The 14,164-nt window shown below is 35.4% G+C and overlaps 1 protein-coding gene across 4 annotated transcripts in view; it reads left to right on the top strand.

Moving 5' to 3' along the window:
* Positions 1-14,164, top strand: part of Samd3 (sterile alpha motif domain containing 3) — a 50,627-nt gene that overhangs the window by 26,208 nt on the left and 10,255 nt on the right. For 3 of the 4 annotated variants that reach the window (XM_048798241.1, XM_048798234.1, XM_048798246.1), the window contains 2 exons: positions 11,597-11,749; positions 12,323-12,523. In XM_048798241.1, coding sequence (XP_048654198.1) covers positions 11,597-11,749; positions 12,323-12,523 — 354 coding nt within the window. The remainder of the gene's footprint in view (positions 1-11,596; positions 11,750-12,322; positions 12,524-14,164) is intronic. The other variant, XM_015501160.2, reaches the window with a different exon arrangement.

Genomic DNA, 14,164 nt, shown 5'->3' with positions numbered 1-14,164 from the left:
CAACACTCATGCACATGCAGAGCCTTTTCATTCCCAGACCCCTTGTTGCTGCTCATATGCTTGTGCAATTAGTGCAGAACTGTACCATCACTTCTTATGCATTGACTTTTAGTGTAAAAGGAAACAAATTGAAACATAGAAAAAAAGCACAGAGCAATGAAAATATACCATGAGTGAGCAAACAGGTACAAATGAATTAGGTCCAAATAATATGTAGCCCTGTGAATTGATAAATCTGTTTCCTTTTCTAAATTGCCTTTTATTATCCACATCTTTATATATTTATAAAGAGATATATTTCGGTTTTCAAAACAGTAGATTTAGTTTCAGTAATTTTGTAAGTTGATGACATTATCTTGTTTAAATGATGAAAACATTGGCTTCAAAACCTCACAGGAATTGTGTGGAGCTGATCAGCAATGTACTAGATTCCTTTATATAGTAGTAAATTTTGTAAAACATCTCAGGTTAATTAAAGTTAAGTGAATCAAACTCCTCACTTCATGGCACATTATCACTGTCCTCTGTTAGGATTTTTCTCTTGCTTTATCTATCAATTTTTATCCCCATTCTTTTCTGCCTTCCTCCCGCTCCACCTCTGCTGTGAACAACCATTCTAAACATTTCATATGTGTCTGGTTCTTTGCCAGTGCTCCAAAAGATGTACTGTCACTTAGGTATCTATACATTTGATTTAATGTGAATGGTATCCTATAGCTCATCTATTTCACTTTTTTAAAAACCAAACTCTTTCTAAGATTCACTCATGTTGCTCTGTAAGTCTCTAGTTCATTGATTCTAAGCAATATGAAGTACTCCTGGCCTCAAGTTCTGTTATTCCCCAGTACAAACTGCACTCCAGAGAATACCATTATACTTATCTGGTTATGGGGTGATGAGTTATCACTTTGGACTATACATCCAGAAGTGAACTGATGGGGACACAAAGCGTGCATAGACTTAATGTGACCAGTTACCTCCAGAATGCCTTTACTAGATTCACTCCCACAGCAGCACATACCCCTGTATTTCCACAAACCCTTGGCATTTTCTGACCTACAAAACTTTGCCAAGACTAATAGGTATAAAGTATAATCTCATTCTTGTGATTTGCATTTCTCTGGATAATTAATGAACCAGCATTTCTTCACATATGTGTTAGCCTTTTCAATTTGTCATAGAAAATTATCTCTTTAAGTCTACTGCCCATTTTCTAATGGGTTGGCATCTTTTTCTTGTTAATACAGGAAAAAGGAAGCAGTCTTTGTAGGAAGCAGTCTTTCCCATGCCCTAAGCCACAAGGATGCTCTCCTACTCTAAGTGTATGATTTTAGTTTCCATGTTCAAATATTTAATTCATCTGGAATCTATCTTTATATTAAATAGGGACCTCTACATAGTGAACTGCTTTCTGTACACCAATAACAAAACAATCCATCATTTTCTCATTGGTTTATGGTGTCCCTTTATTATTTATTAATAGAGCTGGGTGTGTCCTGGCAATTCTCTTATTCCGTTGGTCTGTCAGTCTCTTCTTATGCCATTCCACTTTGCACTTTACTCTTTTATGTTTATTACTTAGTATCACTAAGGGTGGTCTGGATTATCATGGAGGGCATGCTGCATCAGGGTAGCCTGTCAGTGGAGAGCATTCTGGGTAGGCTCATTCTCATTTTCAGAATAAGGGGAAAGACAACGGGTCATCTTCTCATGAACAAGTACCCAGGACTTCTTTGTAGCATCTTTCTTCTTGCAGAAGAAATAACCCAGAATAGGGGTGCTACACATAGGTGGACCAAAAGAAGGTTTTGAGCATCTGCCAGTGTGAGAAGCATCAGGAAGTGTTCTGTCTTACTCTTGTGGAGGATTGGCTGTGATGAGATGGAGAGGGCCTGATGGAAGGATTCCGCTCCTTTTGTCCTGACTCTGGAATAGGAGATGTCCCTAGGACGGTGGTTTCTGATATGCATGGGGCACCAGAACTTGGAGTGTGGACATTATTCTCAGCTTGATGCTCCTCATTTCTTGGTCTTGGTTCCTCCTTCACCCAGTGGATTCATTTAACCTTTCTCTCAGGTCTCTACCAAATGCCACATTGAAGCATAAACATGTAGACATACTTTTTGAAATGTTTCAATTCTTCCTTAATATCTTTTTTTTTTTTTTGACTAATGTATGCATGTTCTTTTCTTAGTCACAAAAATCCCTTTCAGCCAGTAGCACTCTCAATCTATTATCATAAACTTTTTTGTTCTCAGGAAATAAGTTGGATTTGACAATAGCCAGAGGTCCTTCCAAAATTCCCTAAAACACAATGGATTTTATTTTTTAGATACCTAGCTCTTCAAATTCATGGTTGACCTGTTCATCTCTTTTGAAAATATTCTGTCTTTATGGGGTAAATTCACTCTAAATTGGATGCTTGGTGAAAAATGTGTTCCTGAGCAGTACAGGAAGGACTTTGAAGTTTCAGCTACAGATTTGCTTCTTTTTTTCTATGTTATCTTTCTTTCCTTTTTTATTTTTTCAGTGTTAGAAATTAAACGTAGGACCTTCTGCTTGCTAGGCAAATGCTCTACCACTGCTACCACTGGGCCCTACTTCCAGCCCTTTCTGTTTTTTGTTTGTTTGTTTGTTTTTCTAACTCAGTGGAATTGTCTGAGTTTGGAGACTTTTAATTGTTATCTAGTTGGTTTATGATCAGTTATTTGCTGATGATGTTCAGAAAGTACAGTTCCCAAATCTTAGGGACAGGACCTTTATTTACATAGATTATTTTACCTTTGTTAGTTTAATCTAAATTTGATTTGTTTTTTAAAAATCAGTAATTTAGTGTTATCAAATGTTTTCTCACAGTTGTTTTTTTAAAATTTCATTTTCTAAGAAGTCTTCATTTTATGATGTATTTCACTGTATTTTTGAGTTATCATTTAAATTATTCATTTTATGATATATCCAGGATGAATAATAATAATCTCATATGATGTAAAACAAGGACCTAAAATTTATGTTACCTTTTCCAGAAACAGCAGTTGTTCATTTTTTTTTTTAGTTCCTTGAATATCACCTCCCTAGTAGTTCTCTTCATGATTCATTTTTAAAGTATTTATTATTGGATTCTTCAATTATTATGTTTGAATTGTCTATCTTTTTTCCTTCAATTCCATCTGTTTTAGTTTTATTGATTTGAGGGCTTGGTTGGTAGGTGTATATAAGTGTATAGTTGGTATATCTTCCTGATGTAACCTTTTCCCATTATAAAATTTCTTCTTTTGTCTCTAGGAACACTTTTGTGTTTTAAAGTTTTTTTTTTTTTTTTCTCTGAGAGTTTGAGAGCTGTTTCTTTTCTCCTTTGGATACTGCTTGCCTAGTATATCTTTTTCCATCATTTTGCTTTCAACCTATTTGTGTCTTTGAATCTGAAGTATGTCTCTTATAAATAGACTACAAATTAGATCATTTTAATATCCAATCTGCCTCATTTTGAGGTTTTATTTTTATGTTCTTCTCTTTCTTTTATTACTCCATTCTACATTCTTTGGCATTAAGTATGTATTTTTTTCATGTACCAGGTTAATTACCCTTGTTATTTGTCTTTCATTGTATTTTTTGAATTATTATTTTAGCAGTTATCCTGGGAGCAATAATTGACATCTAAGTTTGTAACAATCTAGTTTGGACTAATACCAATTTAATTATAGTAGCTTATAAAAATTTGCTTCTATATCACTGTCTCCAGCCTTTTGTGCTGTTACTGTCATACAAATTGCATTTTAGAAATTGCAGGCCCCTCAACGCAGGTTTGTAATTATTATTTCATGAAATTGGCTTTTAAATAGGACCAAAGAAAGAAATACAAACACATAATACATTTACACTGTCTCAAATGCTCTGTACTGTCTCTGACCTTTACCTTATGAAATGATTGTTTCCAATGCCCTTTATTTTCTCATGTGAATTTGAGTTACTGTTCTTTCATTTCAGCTGAAGGACCACATTCAGCATTTCTGGCAAGGCAGGTCTGCTTCTGACCCAGTTTCTCAGTTTTTATCTATCTCAGAGTGTCTTAATTTCTTCTTCACTTTTGAAGGATGGTTTTGCCGGAAAGCTGTTTTGTTTGTTTGTTTGTTTGTTTTTTAATTTGGGAATTGTATGTTCTGGTGTCTCAATTAATATGGTTGGGGCTGGGAATAACAGAAAACTTTGTCTCAAACTGGTTAAACCTATAAGGAAAGCTATATTACATAATGAGAAATCCAGATGACCGTGGATGCTACTGCTGCTCAACAAGTTAGCCAGGTCTTTTGCTCTGGACAAGCAGCAGGATTGTGATTCTCCACTCCTTTGAAGTTAGACTTGGCCACAAGACTGGCTTTGAGCAATGAAATGTGAGCAGGAGTTACATGCACATTGCAGACCTAGTATGCAAGGCCCCAGTACCCCACTTTCTCTTTTAGAGATCATTGACAACATTTCAGATGATAGAGCTATGTTCATGGGTTAGGAGGAGGAGGAGCAGAGCCTCAAGATGGATACTTTGTGTGAACAATGAACATTTGTTTTTCTAAGGCCTGGGGGCCATAAGGGACAGCAGCATGGTCTTGCCCAACCCGAGTGCCACCAGGGATTCCAACCATGGTCGTCTGGCTTTGGGTCCTTCTCTGTGATTCTTCTGTCCCTGTGCAGCTTCATGATGTGATGGAGATGTTCTTGAGGATGTTGCTGACCATGGCATCTTCTCCAGTAAACTCAGGGTCTGAGTTCTTGCATTTTGGGTAGGGTGAGAGATCTATGAGAAGTACAATACGGGTTGTAGTAAAAATGTATAAAACTTAGGGAAAAATTACTTTTCTTTATGGAAAAACACCCAGTTTTTATTTTTTCTTCCTGGGAGATTCTTTCCCCAGGTCTTCAATCTAGGAATAGATAATTTTCATTGTGGCCTCAGTTTTAAAGACATTTCTGAGAGTCTGAAACATGGCACAAACAAACTAATATTTTGCCCCATTTTTATGTGATGCATCCGATCAAACACACGCTGGAATATTATGGCAGTTTCTTTGGAGAGGTCAATTTGGGTCTCCCTTTTTTTTTTCTTAACTTACATGATGTGTAGGACAGTGACAGGGATTTAATAAATGTTTTTAGGGTGTCCTTGTATTCCAAATCTTTTCAAATAATTACTAAATAAATAAGTAAACCAACTAACAACCAGATGTTCAATTACTAACACTAAGTTTATCACTCATTTCTCTCTTTAAAACATTCTCTTTTCCTACTTGTTCAGTATATATGTACCCCAGGCCTTTGAAAGCTATGAAGTAGTGTTTTGAGTTACTTTCTTTGGTTTAGAAATAAAACAGAATTAAATATTGTACAAAAACTGCCTAGATGGTCAAATGCTAAGAACATCTACCAAAAACCAAGTTCCTGTAGATTTTGCTTATGGCATTTACTGTTCCTTTCTTTATACAACTGGCCCACAATGATTTATTATGTAAATACTAATTATTTTTATAGCCTTTCCCACAGATGTTTCTCTCATGGTTCAGAACAGAGCGAGACAGCAGAAACTGAAGAAAAATTTTGACAGTTTATTATGTTCTGGATAGAATGTAATTAGGGCCATCAGTGAGCACCAAATTTACTAATATTGCAAAGCTCTGTGAATCAGCTGTGCACTGAGAAACACAGGCAAGATTGTGTGGAGGGAACTTTGCCTGCTGACTGGCTGAGACACATGCTTGTGTGTTAAACTGAGACACTGTGCAGGTTCCACAGGGGAAGCATCATTTCCAAAGTCTACTTGACAACAACAAAATTGAAGACGGGGACAACTGGAATTTGCTATGAGGAAAGCCCTAGTATCCAAACAGAAATGCAATACAAACCACATATGTAATTTTTAATTTTCTAGTCTTCGCATTAAGTAAAGTAAAAGAAGCAGATGGAATTAATCTCAATAATATATTTTACTTAACTCAGTATACCTACAATATTATCATTTCAACATAAAATCATTATAAAAATTATTGTTTTTTTTTACATTATCCTTTTGCATATTAAATCTTTGAAATCCACTGTTTCCAGCACACATCTCAAATTGGACCAGCTATGTTTAGATTGGTCAGAAGCCACCTGTGGCTAGTGGCTGCCATACTGGATGGCTCAGATACACACAAGCTTGGGAGAATTAAGAGAATAAGAAAGAGAACATACTATAAAGAACATCATAGTTATCAGGAAACATGACCAATTATTTGCCAATGATGTTCAGAAATTATAGACTCCAGATGTCTTTGGATGCAGGACTTTTAAAGTAGATTTTTACATATGAATTATTAAATTTTCATATCAAGATACTTTGTTAATTTATTTAGATTATAGAATGTAGAACAAAATTGTGTTTATTTTTTTTTTTATAAAAGTCAGTCTGTGTTTTTATTCATTTCTGGGGGGAAAAAAGGTATAACTACATCTTTCACCCTGCTGTGTCTTAGTGTTTCAAAAGTAGTCTCCATCTTCTGTAGAAATCTACCTTAGGAATAGCTGTCTCTTTATTTGTGTTCCAGCTGTCAACTTAAGACTCAGAATCGCCTAGAGCTGAGCTCTGCTATTCTAAGCAATGCTGGGAGCCATAGGTCACAGTGACGTTGGAGTAGAGATCCTTCCATGTTACTGGTGTGATAACGGAGGATCCTCTTTGTCAGGATGCAACTGAAGTTCATATTCTAATTAATTTATGCTGATTTCCTTTGAAATCATAAATCCCACTGATGACTCCTGCACTTCTCTTCCACGTTTTCTTTGGTCAGGAGTGATCCCTTCCCTGCCTCATGCCTTTGTCCTTTCTTGAGCATGTCTCCCAATACTTTAGTGACAGATACATCAAAGTCAACTCTTTTTTTTTTTTTTTGCTGTTTTTTTAATTAGTTGTTCAAAACATTACAAAGCTCTTGACATATCATATTTCATACATTTGATTCAAGTGGATTATGAACTCCCATTTTTACCCTGTATACAGGTTGCAAAGTCAACTCTTGCAGCTGCAATTCTGGAAGACTCAGACATTGATCATCCACTGCTTCTCCCACCTCCATATGCACTATTAAGGAAATCAGTCTTCAGAACAAGGCTTCATTCTGGAGAAGCATGACCACACTCAGGAACCCCTATCACTGGTTATCTCTGTGTCTGGGAAGCTCACTTCCCCTTTAAGGATCTGAATGTGTTCAGAGTAAAGGGAGAGCATGAGCAAATCAATTGCTAAATTCCTTTAGCTCTAGTAATATATAAATCATTAATAATATATCTAATAATATATGAATCATTAGAAGAATGAGAATTTTGAGAATTTTGAATTCTGATACAATCTTCTGATAATGAAGGGCTCTTAATCTGTAATACAACCCAGGAACATTGTGTTAATCCCAGAGGTCTGATCAGGCAGAAACTCCCCAACAACTTTAGTTTCATGATGAGATGGGGGTACAGGGAAGCAGTACATGTCACATGTAGTAAATGTCAATGTAGCAATTACAGAATTTCCATTAACTTCATAGTGGTAAACTATTTATATAAAGTTTTTATTGTTTCTTTTATTTTTTTAACAAATAGAATATTTTTTTCGTGTTTAAAAACTAATATTATATGCATTTGAAATATACAGAGTAATTGATAATGTGTGGCATATATGTAATTTATGAGACAAAATGAACACTGGGATTTGGGTTACTGACTGTATGTACCATTGTGTGAGTCTGTATTCCCTCCCCTTCTTCACCACTTACCTTTCCAACATCACTGGCCTCTAGAAGTGGTCACTGCTCTGAGTTTTATCATTCATCCACTTTTTAAATAAATAATTTTGTCACCTATGCATGAATTCACACTTTGAGTGTGGCTTACATTTGAGGTTTACTAATAGATATGAAAACCACATGTTAGGTTTGATGACTTGCTTTTTTTCAATGTAATGCATTTGAGATTCATCCAAGCTATTAAGTTAAACTGAGTTTATTCATTTCCCCTTCGGCTTAATAATCTGCTGTGACAGGGAACCACGGTTTCTGTGGCCGTTTTCCTGTCTACCAACATTTGATTCAATCCAGTTTGGGCTGTTATGGATCATGCTGCTGCAGTATGTGCCTTGATGCATTTGTGCAAGCTTTTTGTACTTAGGAGTGGAAGTGCTTGCTCACATAAGTGAGCAAATATTCAACTTTGTAAGACAAGGCCAAATTGTCCTCAGATGATTATGGCCATTTAAGACTCCTGAGAAGCATTAGTTATGATCAGATTTCTTTCCCTGCCCCAACCAGTTTCGAATAAAATGCTATCCTATTTGGTTCTGATTTTCATTTTTATTATGGATGAATCGATCATCTTTTTCTAAATTTATGAAATATTTGTTTTCTCCTTTTTTTATATTTTTGGCCCATGAAATTTCCCTTCTTTCTATTTATTTGTAAGAATCTTTTATAAATTCTGTAGTTTACTACTTTGCCAATTATCTTAATTGTAATTGACAAAGATAAGTTTATTGTTTTAATGTAGTTAGATCTGTCAATCATTTCTCCTGTTGATTCTTGTTTTTAGGAAATCCTTTCCTGAACTGATAAGACACATTCTTAAATTTTCTTTCTTTCTTTCTTTCTTTCTTTCTTTCTTTCTTTCTTTCTTTCTTTCTTTCTTTCTTTCTTTCTTTCTTTCTTTCTTTCTTTCTTTCTTTCTCTCTCTCTCTCTCTCTCTCTCTCTCTCTCTCTCTCTCTCTTTCTTTCTTCTTTTTTTTCCCCCAAGTTTTGCTTATCATTGAAGTTCTTAAACCATGAAGAAGCTTTTCCTCTCGTGGATAAAAACATTCCTTGCACTTTTTATAAAATAGTTCCTCTTTTCCTCAGGGGTTAGTGATGCCATCTTTGTTGTCTCCCTGGCTCAGTCAGAAGCTCTGCCATGTTGCACTATTAATTATCTATCCCTACAGGAATACCAGCTTTCCTTACCTGCATAGCTGTAAAATGTCTTGATACCTTCCCATCACTGCCTTATTCTTCTTTAGAAGTGTCTTGATTACTCTTGAGCTTTCAAATCTTTCATATAAATTTTAGGATCAGTTTATGAGGTTCTTAAAATTTTTTTGGTTTTTGATAGTGAAACTAGAGTTTGTTCAATCTATAGCTCCATTTGGAAAACAGTGATTTCTTTATGATATTGCTGCTTTCTGTGAACATGGTAGACCTATCCTTTTATTTAGATCTGATTAATATTTTCTAATGATTTTGAAATTTTCTTCATAAAGGTCTCACACATCATTTATTTTTTTATTTCTAGGTACCTTATAGGTGTTTTTTGTAATTGTGAAAAAATCACATTTTGTTTGTTTCTATATTTGTATTCCATGACTCTGGAGAACTCTCAGTTATAATAAATTAAGCGTGCATTATTTTGAGTTTTATCTTAAACTACCACATCATCCCTCCCTCTCTTTGTGGTGCTGGGGAATGAATACAGGGCCTCAGTCACGACAGGCAAATGCTCTACCACTGAGCTATAGCACTAGTCCCAATCACATAATCTCTGAATGATGACAATTTTTGTTCTATCTTTTCCAAATTTTACACCTTACATTTATTTTTTCTTTTATTACTCTGACATACTCATATCATAAGGTTGAATAAGAATGTAGGAGAGCAACTTTGTCTTGTTTCTGATTCTAAGAGAATCCTTTTAAAATTTCGCCATCAAAAATTATGTTAGGCTGGGCACAGTGGCACATGCCTGTAATAATACCAGCGGCTTGGGAAGCTGAGACAGGAGAATCTCCAGTTCAAAGCCAGCCTCAGCAACTGTGAGGCACTAAGCAACTCAGTGAGTCTCTGTCTTGAAATAAAATACAAAATAGGGTTGGGGATGTGGCTCAATGGTCGAGTGCCCCTAGTTCAATCCCTGGTAGTCCCCCTCCCCTGCAAAAACAATTAGGTTAGATCTAGGTTTTAGGTAGATAACTTTATCAGTTTTAGAATTTTCTTTTTATCTTGACAAATTTTTTTTAATTAAAAAAGGATGTTGAATTTTATAAGATGCCTCTTCTTTTCATCTTATTGGCTAATATGATATATAATGTTTAAACATATTTAGATAATCCAAGTAAAATCACACAGCTGTTAATATACTATATTTCTCAAAACCTACTTCTTTTCTGTCCCCAACTCTTCTATAACATTAGTCCCTAAATTGACATTGCAGAATGATAGCATGTGAAATGTAATGGGTAAAACAATCATATTTTTCTTTAGTTTAATATAGTGCTCTTACTGGTGTTGAATTGTCATGGGGGCCAGAAAGAGGAGGTCCTAGAGAAGAACCTCAACTCCAGGCACCAGGATTCTTGACATGCATGGTGGGAAAGAATTTCAGCATGCTTCAGATATAGAGGCACACAGAGATCTATATAAGAAAAGCAGAAAGTACACATTCAAGGGAGAAAGTCCTTCTTCTTAAGAAGAAGTCCTTTTAGGGATCTCAGGCTTCTCTTTGAAACTTGGTGAGGAGTGGGCATGAGAAGGTTTGTGGGGATGACATCAGGCTGGTGATCACAAGACCATTTACAGTGATCTGGCTGTTTTCAGGATCCTTAGGTTGATGTCTTTTGCATTATCTGATTAACAGATTAACACTGGGAAAGTTCCCTATATTATAGGTTCATCTCTCCCTTTCTTCAACTTGTTCTAAAAATGCATGCATCAGTGGGTTAATTAACAGTGTAAAGGGCAATTTTCATAAGTTATTTTCTAGTAAATTTAAGACTGTGAATACAGATGTATAGATTTCCCAGAAACTTGGGAGTGACAGGCCTGGGACAGAGAACTGAGTTGGGGAGGAAAAGCACGAGGAACTCAAGTACAGAGCTTTCTTCTTTTTATCACCTTTTGTCTCCTTTCTACCTACGCTATTCTATCCTATCTCAAAACCAACATTGCATTTCAGGGATAAAACCAAGTTAGTTGTTCCTGTATTTATAACTTCACTTATAAATGAGAATGACCTGTACTTTTCCTCTCATACTGTTCTTTGACCTTGAAGATCAACATCACTGTGGTTTTATAGAATGGTTTGCAGAGGGTCTGGGGTGTAGCTCTGTAGTAGAGTGCTTGCCTAGCAGGCGTGAGGCCCTGGGTTTGATCCCCATCACCAAAATAAAAAAGCATCAGTGGAATGGGTTGGAAAACATTTTATTTTCTCCATTCCCCTCTCTCTTTTTCCCTTTCTTGATTCCCTGAAATAATCTGCATAAATTTGGAACACTCTGTTTCCAAAGTTAAGTAGAATTTATCTGTAGAACCTTTAGGCATTGGGATTTTCCTTGTGAAAAAAACTTTTATCTTCTAATTAAATTCATGTAAGATTGTAGGAATTTCATTTTCATCTGTTCTGATAAATCATATTTTCTTAGAATTTGTTCTCTTGGTCTATGTCTTGCTAGTCATCCTAACTTCAAAGAAATTAGATCTATCTGCCATTTTCCCAATGTGCTGTTAAAAGTTTTGATGTAAAAGCATTTTAGTCTCTTTCTCATCTTTTCATCATTTATTTACAGGTAACAACTGTTCACATTCTTGTCAGCTTGGAGTTGGTCGACTTGCATTCAAGTTCAGTTCAGCCAAGTTGCTCTCAACTAATTTTTCTAAAAAGATTTTCTTCTAGTTTCCTCAAAGCTGATTGTCTTATATTTTCAAAAAGAATATGTGAGGTATTTCTTACTGTTCATACCACACTCAGTGTACACATTATAGCGTAAACATAGTTTGATTACTTAGCAACACACAAAAAAAATCTGCTGATATTATTCAATTTGGATTTTATGGCCTAATTCTGCAGCTACAAAAAGTCATTTAAAAATAAAAAGACAAGCAATAGCAATAGCACACCCTTAATTTAAAAACCAGTTTTTAAAATTTCTTCGTAACATTTTGTCTTCTAAAATTTAAATGCATTAAAATAAACAACATCCCTGTTAGATGTGAACTTTCTGGATAATCTAGATTTCCATATAAATGGGTAAATAGAAATTAAAGAAACTTTTAGGTCTGTCAAGAGCTCAGATTATAATTCCATGGTAAGTAACTAATGAGCTAATTTGCTTTCATTAAAACTCTCCCTTGGTTACCCAAGGTCAAGGTCAAGTATAATTACACATGGCCATGCTCCCTTTAGGAGTACATAATTAAGGCATGCAATAACAGTCTGTAATTCAGGTTTTCATGATATATCAAACTGCCACTTGAAATATGAGATTCATTGATATTTTGAAAATATTTTGCAGGAAGAATCTGTTTGTTTAGATTCTGAAGTAGATGAACATATTAACTGGTTTCAGCAAGAATATATGAAAACAGAAAAGGACTGGACAGAAATTGACAAGAGGATGAACCAGACCTTGGAAGTAAGAAGAAAGATGATTGGCAGCAGAACACCTCTGAAGGACATTCTTAAAATGTTTCCTTTCTTGAAGTGCCCTTATCAGGTATTCTTATTTGGTTGTAACAATCTCTGATTATAGCATCAAATTGATTTCCCCCTATTTCCTCTTAGAATAGTAAATGACACAACATAGCAAGATAGTGGATGTGATATTTAGGGTGTATGTACAACCACTGATGGGCAGAAATTTCAGGAAGCTCCTTCAGATAATAGGCACCGGCTGCATTAAAATAAACAACATCCCTATTAGATGTGAACTTTCTGGATAATCTAGATTTCCATAGAATTTCCATAGAGAATTTCCTGGACATATTGTGGAGGTTGGGGGAATCATTACTAGGGATATTTGACAGTGTGAATCATTTCCCCTTTGCATGCTTTTAGATAATTAAGATAGTTTATTAAGAGACTCTTAGTATGCAACATTGATCACAACAAAGTAGATTTTGAGTAAAGGAATCATTTCATAAAGCGATCTTAAAAATACATGAAGTTTGAAGGATAATTCAAATACCTTTCTATTGAATTTACTTAGGGTGGTTATTCAAGATTATTCACCACCATTTTAATTTACTTTAACAAAAGATTCATCAAAACTTTTACCCGAGAACACATTTCATGGAAGAATTCAATCAACCACACTGAAAATTAAATATTTTACATATTTTTCAAAAAGAAAGAATTTGCCTATAAGTATTATTTTAATAATAATGTCAATAGCAAATATCTAAGTGTTTACTCAGCAGCAGATATGTTCTCAGGGCTTTATGCAAGTTAATTAAATTATTAATCAGCCACCCTATCTTGTGTTTTTTTTTGTTTGTTCCTTTGGGTTGCTAGGAACAGTAATAGCCACTAGCCAGATCAACACACCTGCAAAATATAGTTTTAAAGCACAAACCTGATGAACTGATGGTTTATGAAGTCTTCAAACTAGGGAGCATGTTTTGAATGTCAATAGTTCCTAAAGTGCCTGGCAGAGTCCTGTGTGTGAACAAGCAGTGTTTGTTTGATGCTGAAGGAATTAGCAGGTGGTTGGGAAGGCTGCTGTGAACACTGATGTCACAGCCTTGGGTTCTTCCCTGGAGTGCAGTCCACCAGAGGTTTAGTGATTAAAATAGATGAATTATGGCTAAGAAGCCTTTCAAAGTGCCACAGATGATAGGAAGTCTAAGGCCCATCATGGCTGAGCCAGGAGCAAAGACTACAGATCTAGGGCTTTGTCCAAGTCTCTCGATGTGGCCTCGGTATGTTTTCCCTCCGTATTTCCTTAGGCTTTTCACCTTTTATGTCCAACATGTGTATTGGGGGATGGTGTTGGTAATGACTGTCTATATATTGTTTTAAACAAAAGAATAAAACATTTTTAGTTCCTTTCAGGAAGCATTGCTCTAACTCAACCCTGCATATTTGGGATTTACAATATATAAAGCCCTTGTTGTGTTTCCTAAAATTAAAGTTGACCTTACTTACAAATACCTGCTATCAGCTATCCCTGTAGCAATCCTCTGCTCCACACACCCTACGCTATTGTGAACCATGTGGAGCTTGGGAGTCGTGGATACAAGTGCAGAGGAAGACAGCAATGGTAGGAGGAAGTGGTCCTGGCAGTTAATACTGACCCTCCATTGCTTCCTGTACTACCCTCCTTCCCTCAAAAAAAAAAAAAAAAAAAAAAAAAAGA

The sequence above is a fragment of the Marmota marmota genome, unplaced genomic scaffold (assembly GCF_001458135.2).
Source record: "Marmota marmota marmota unplaced genomic scaffold, marMar, whole genome shotgun sequence".
Classification (NCBI taxonomy): Eukaryota; Metazoa; Chordata; class Mammalia; order Rodentia; family Sciuridae; genus Marmota; species Marmota marmota.
Note: the sequence above shows the minus strand (reverse complement) of the source record. Positions and strands in the feature narration are given on the sequence as shown.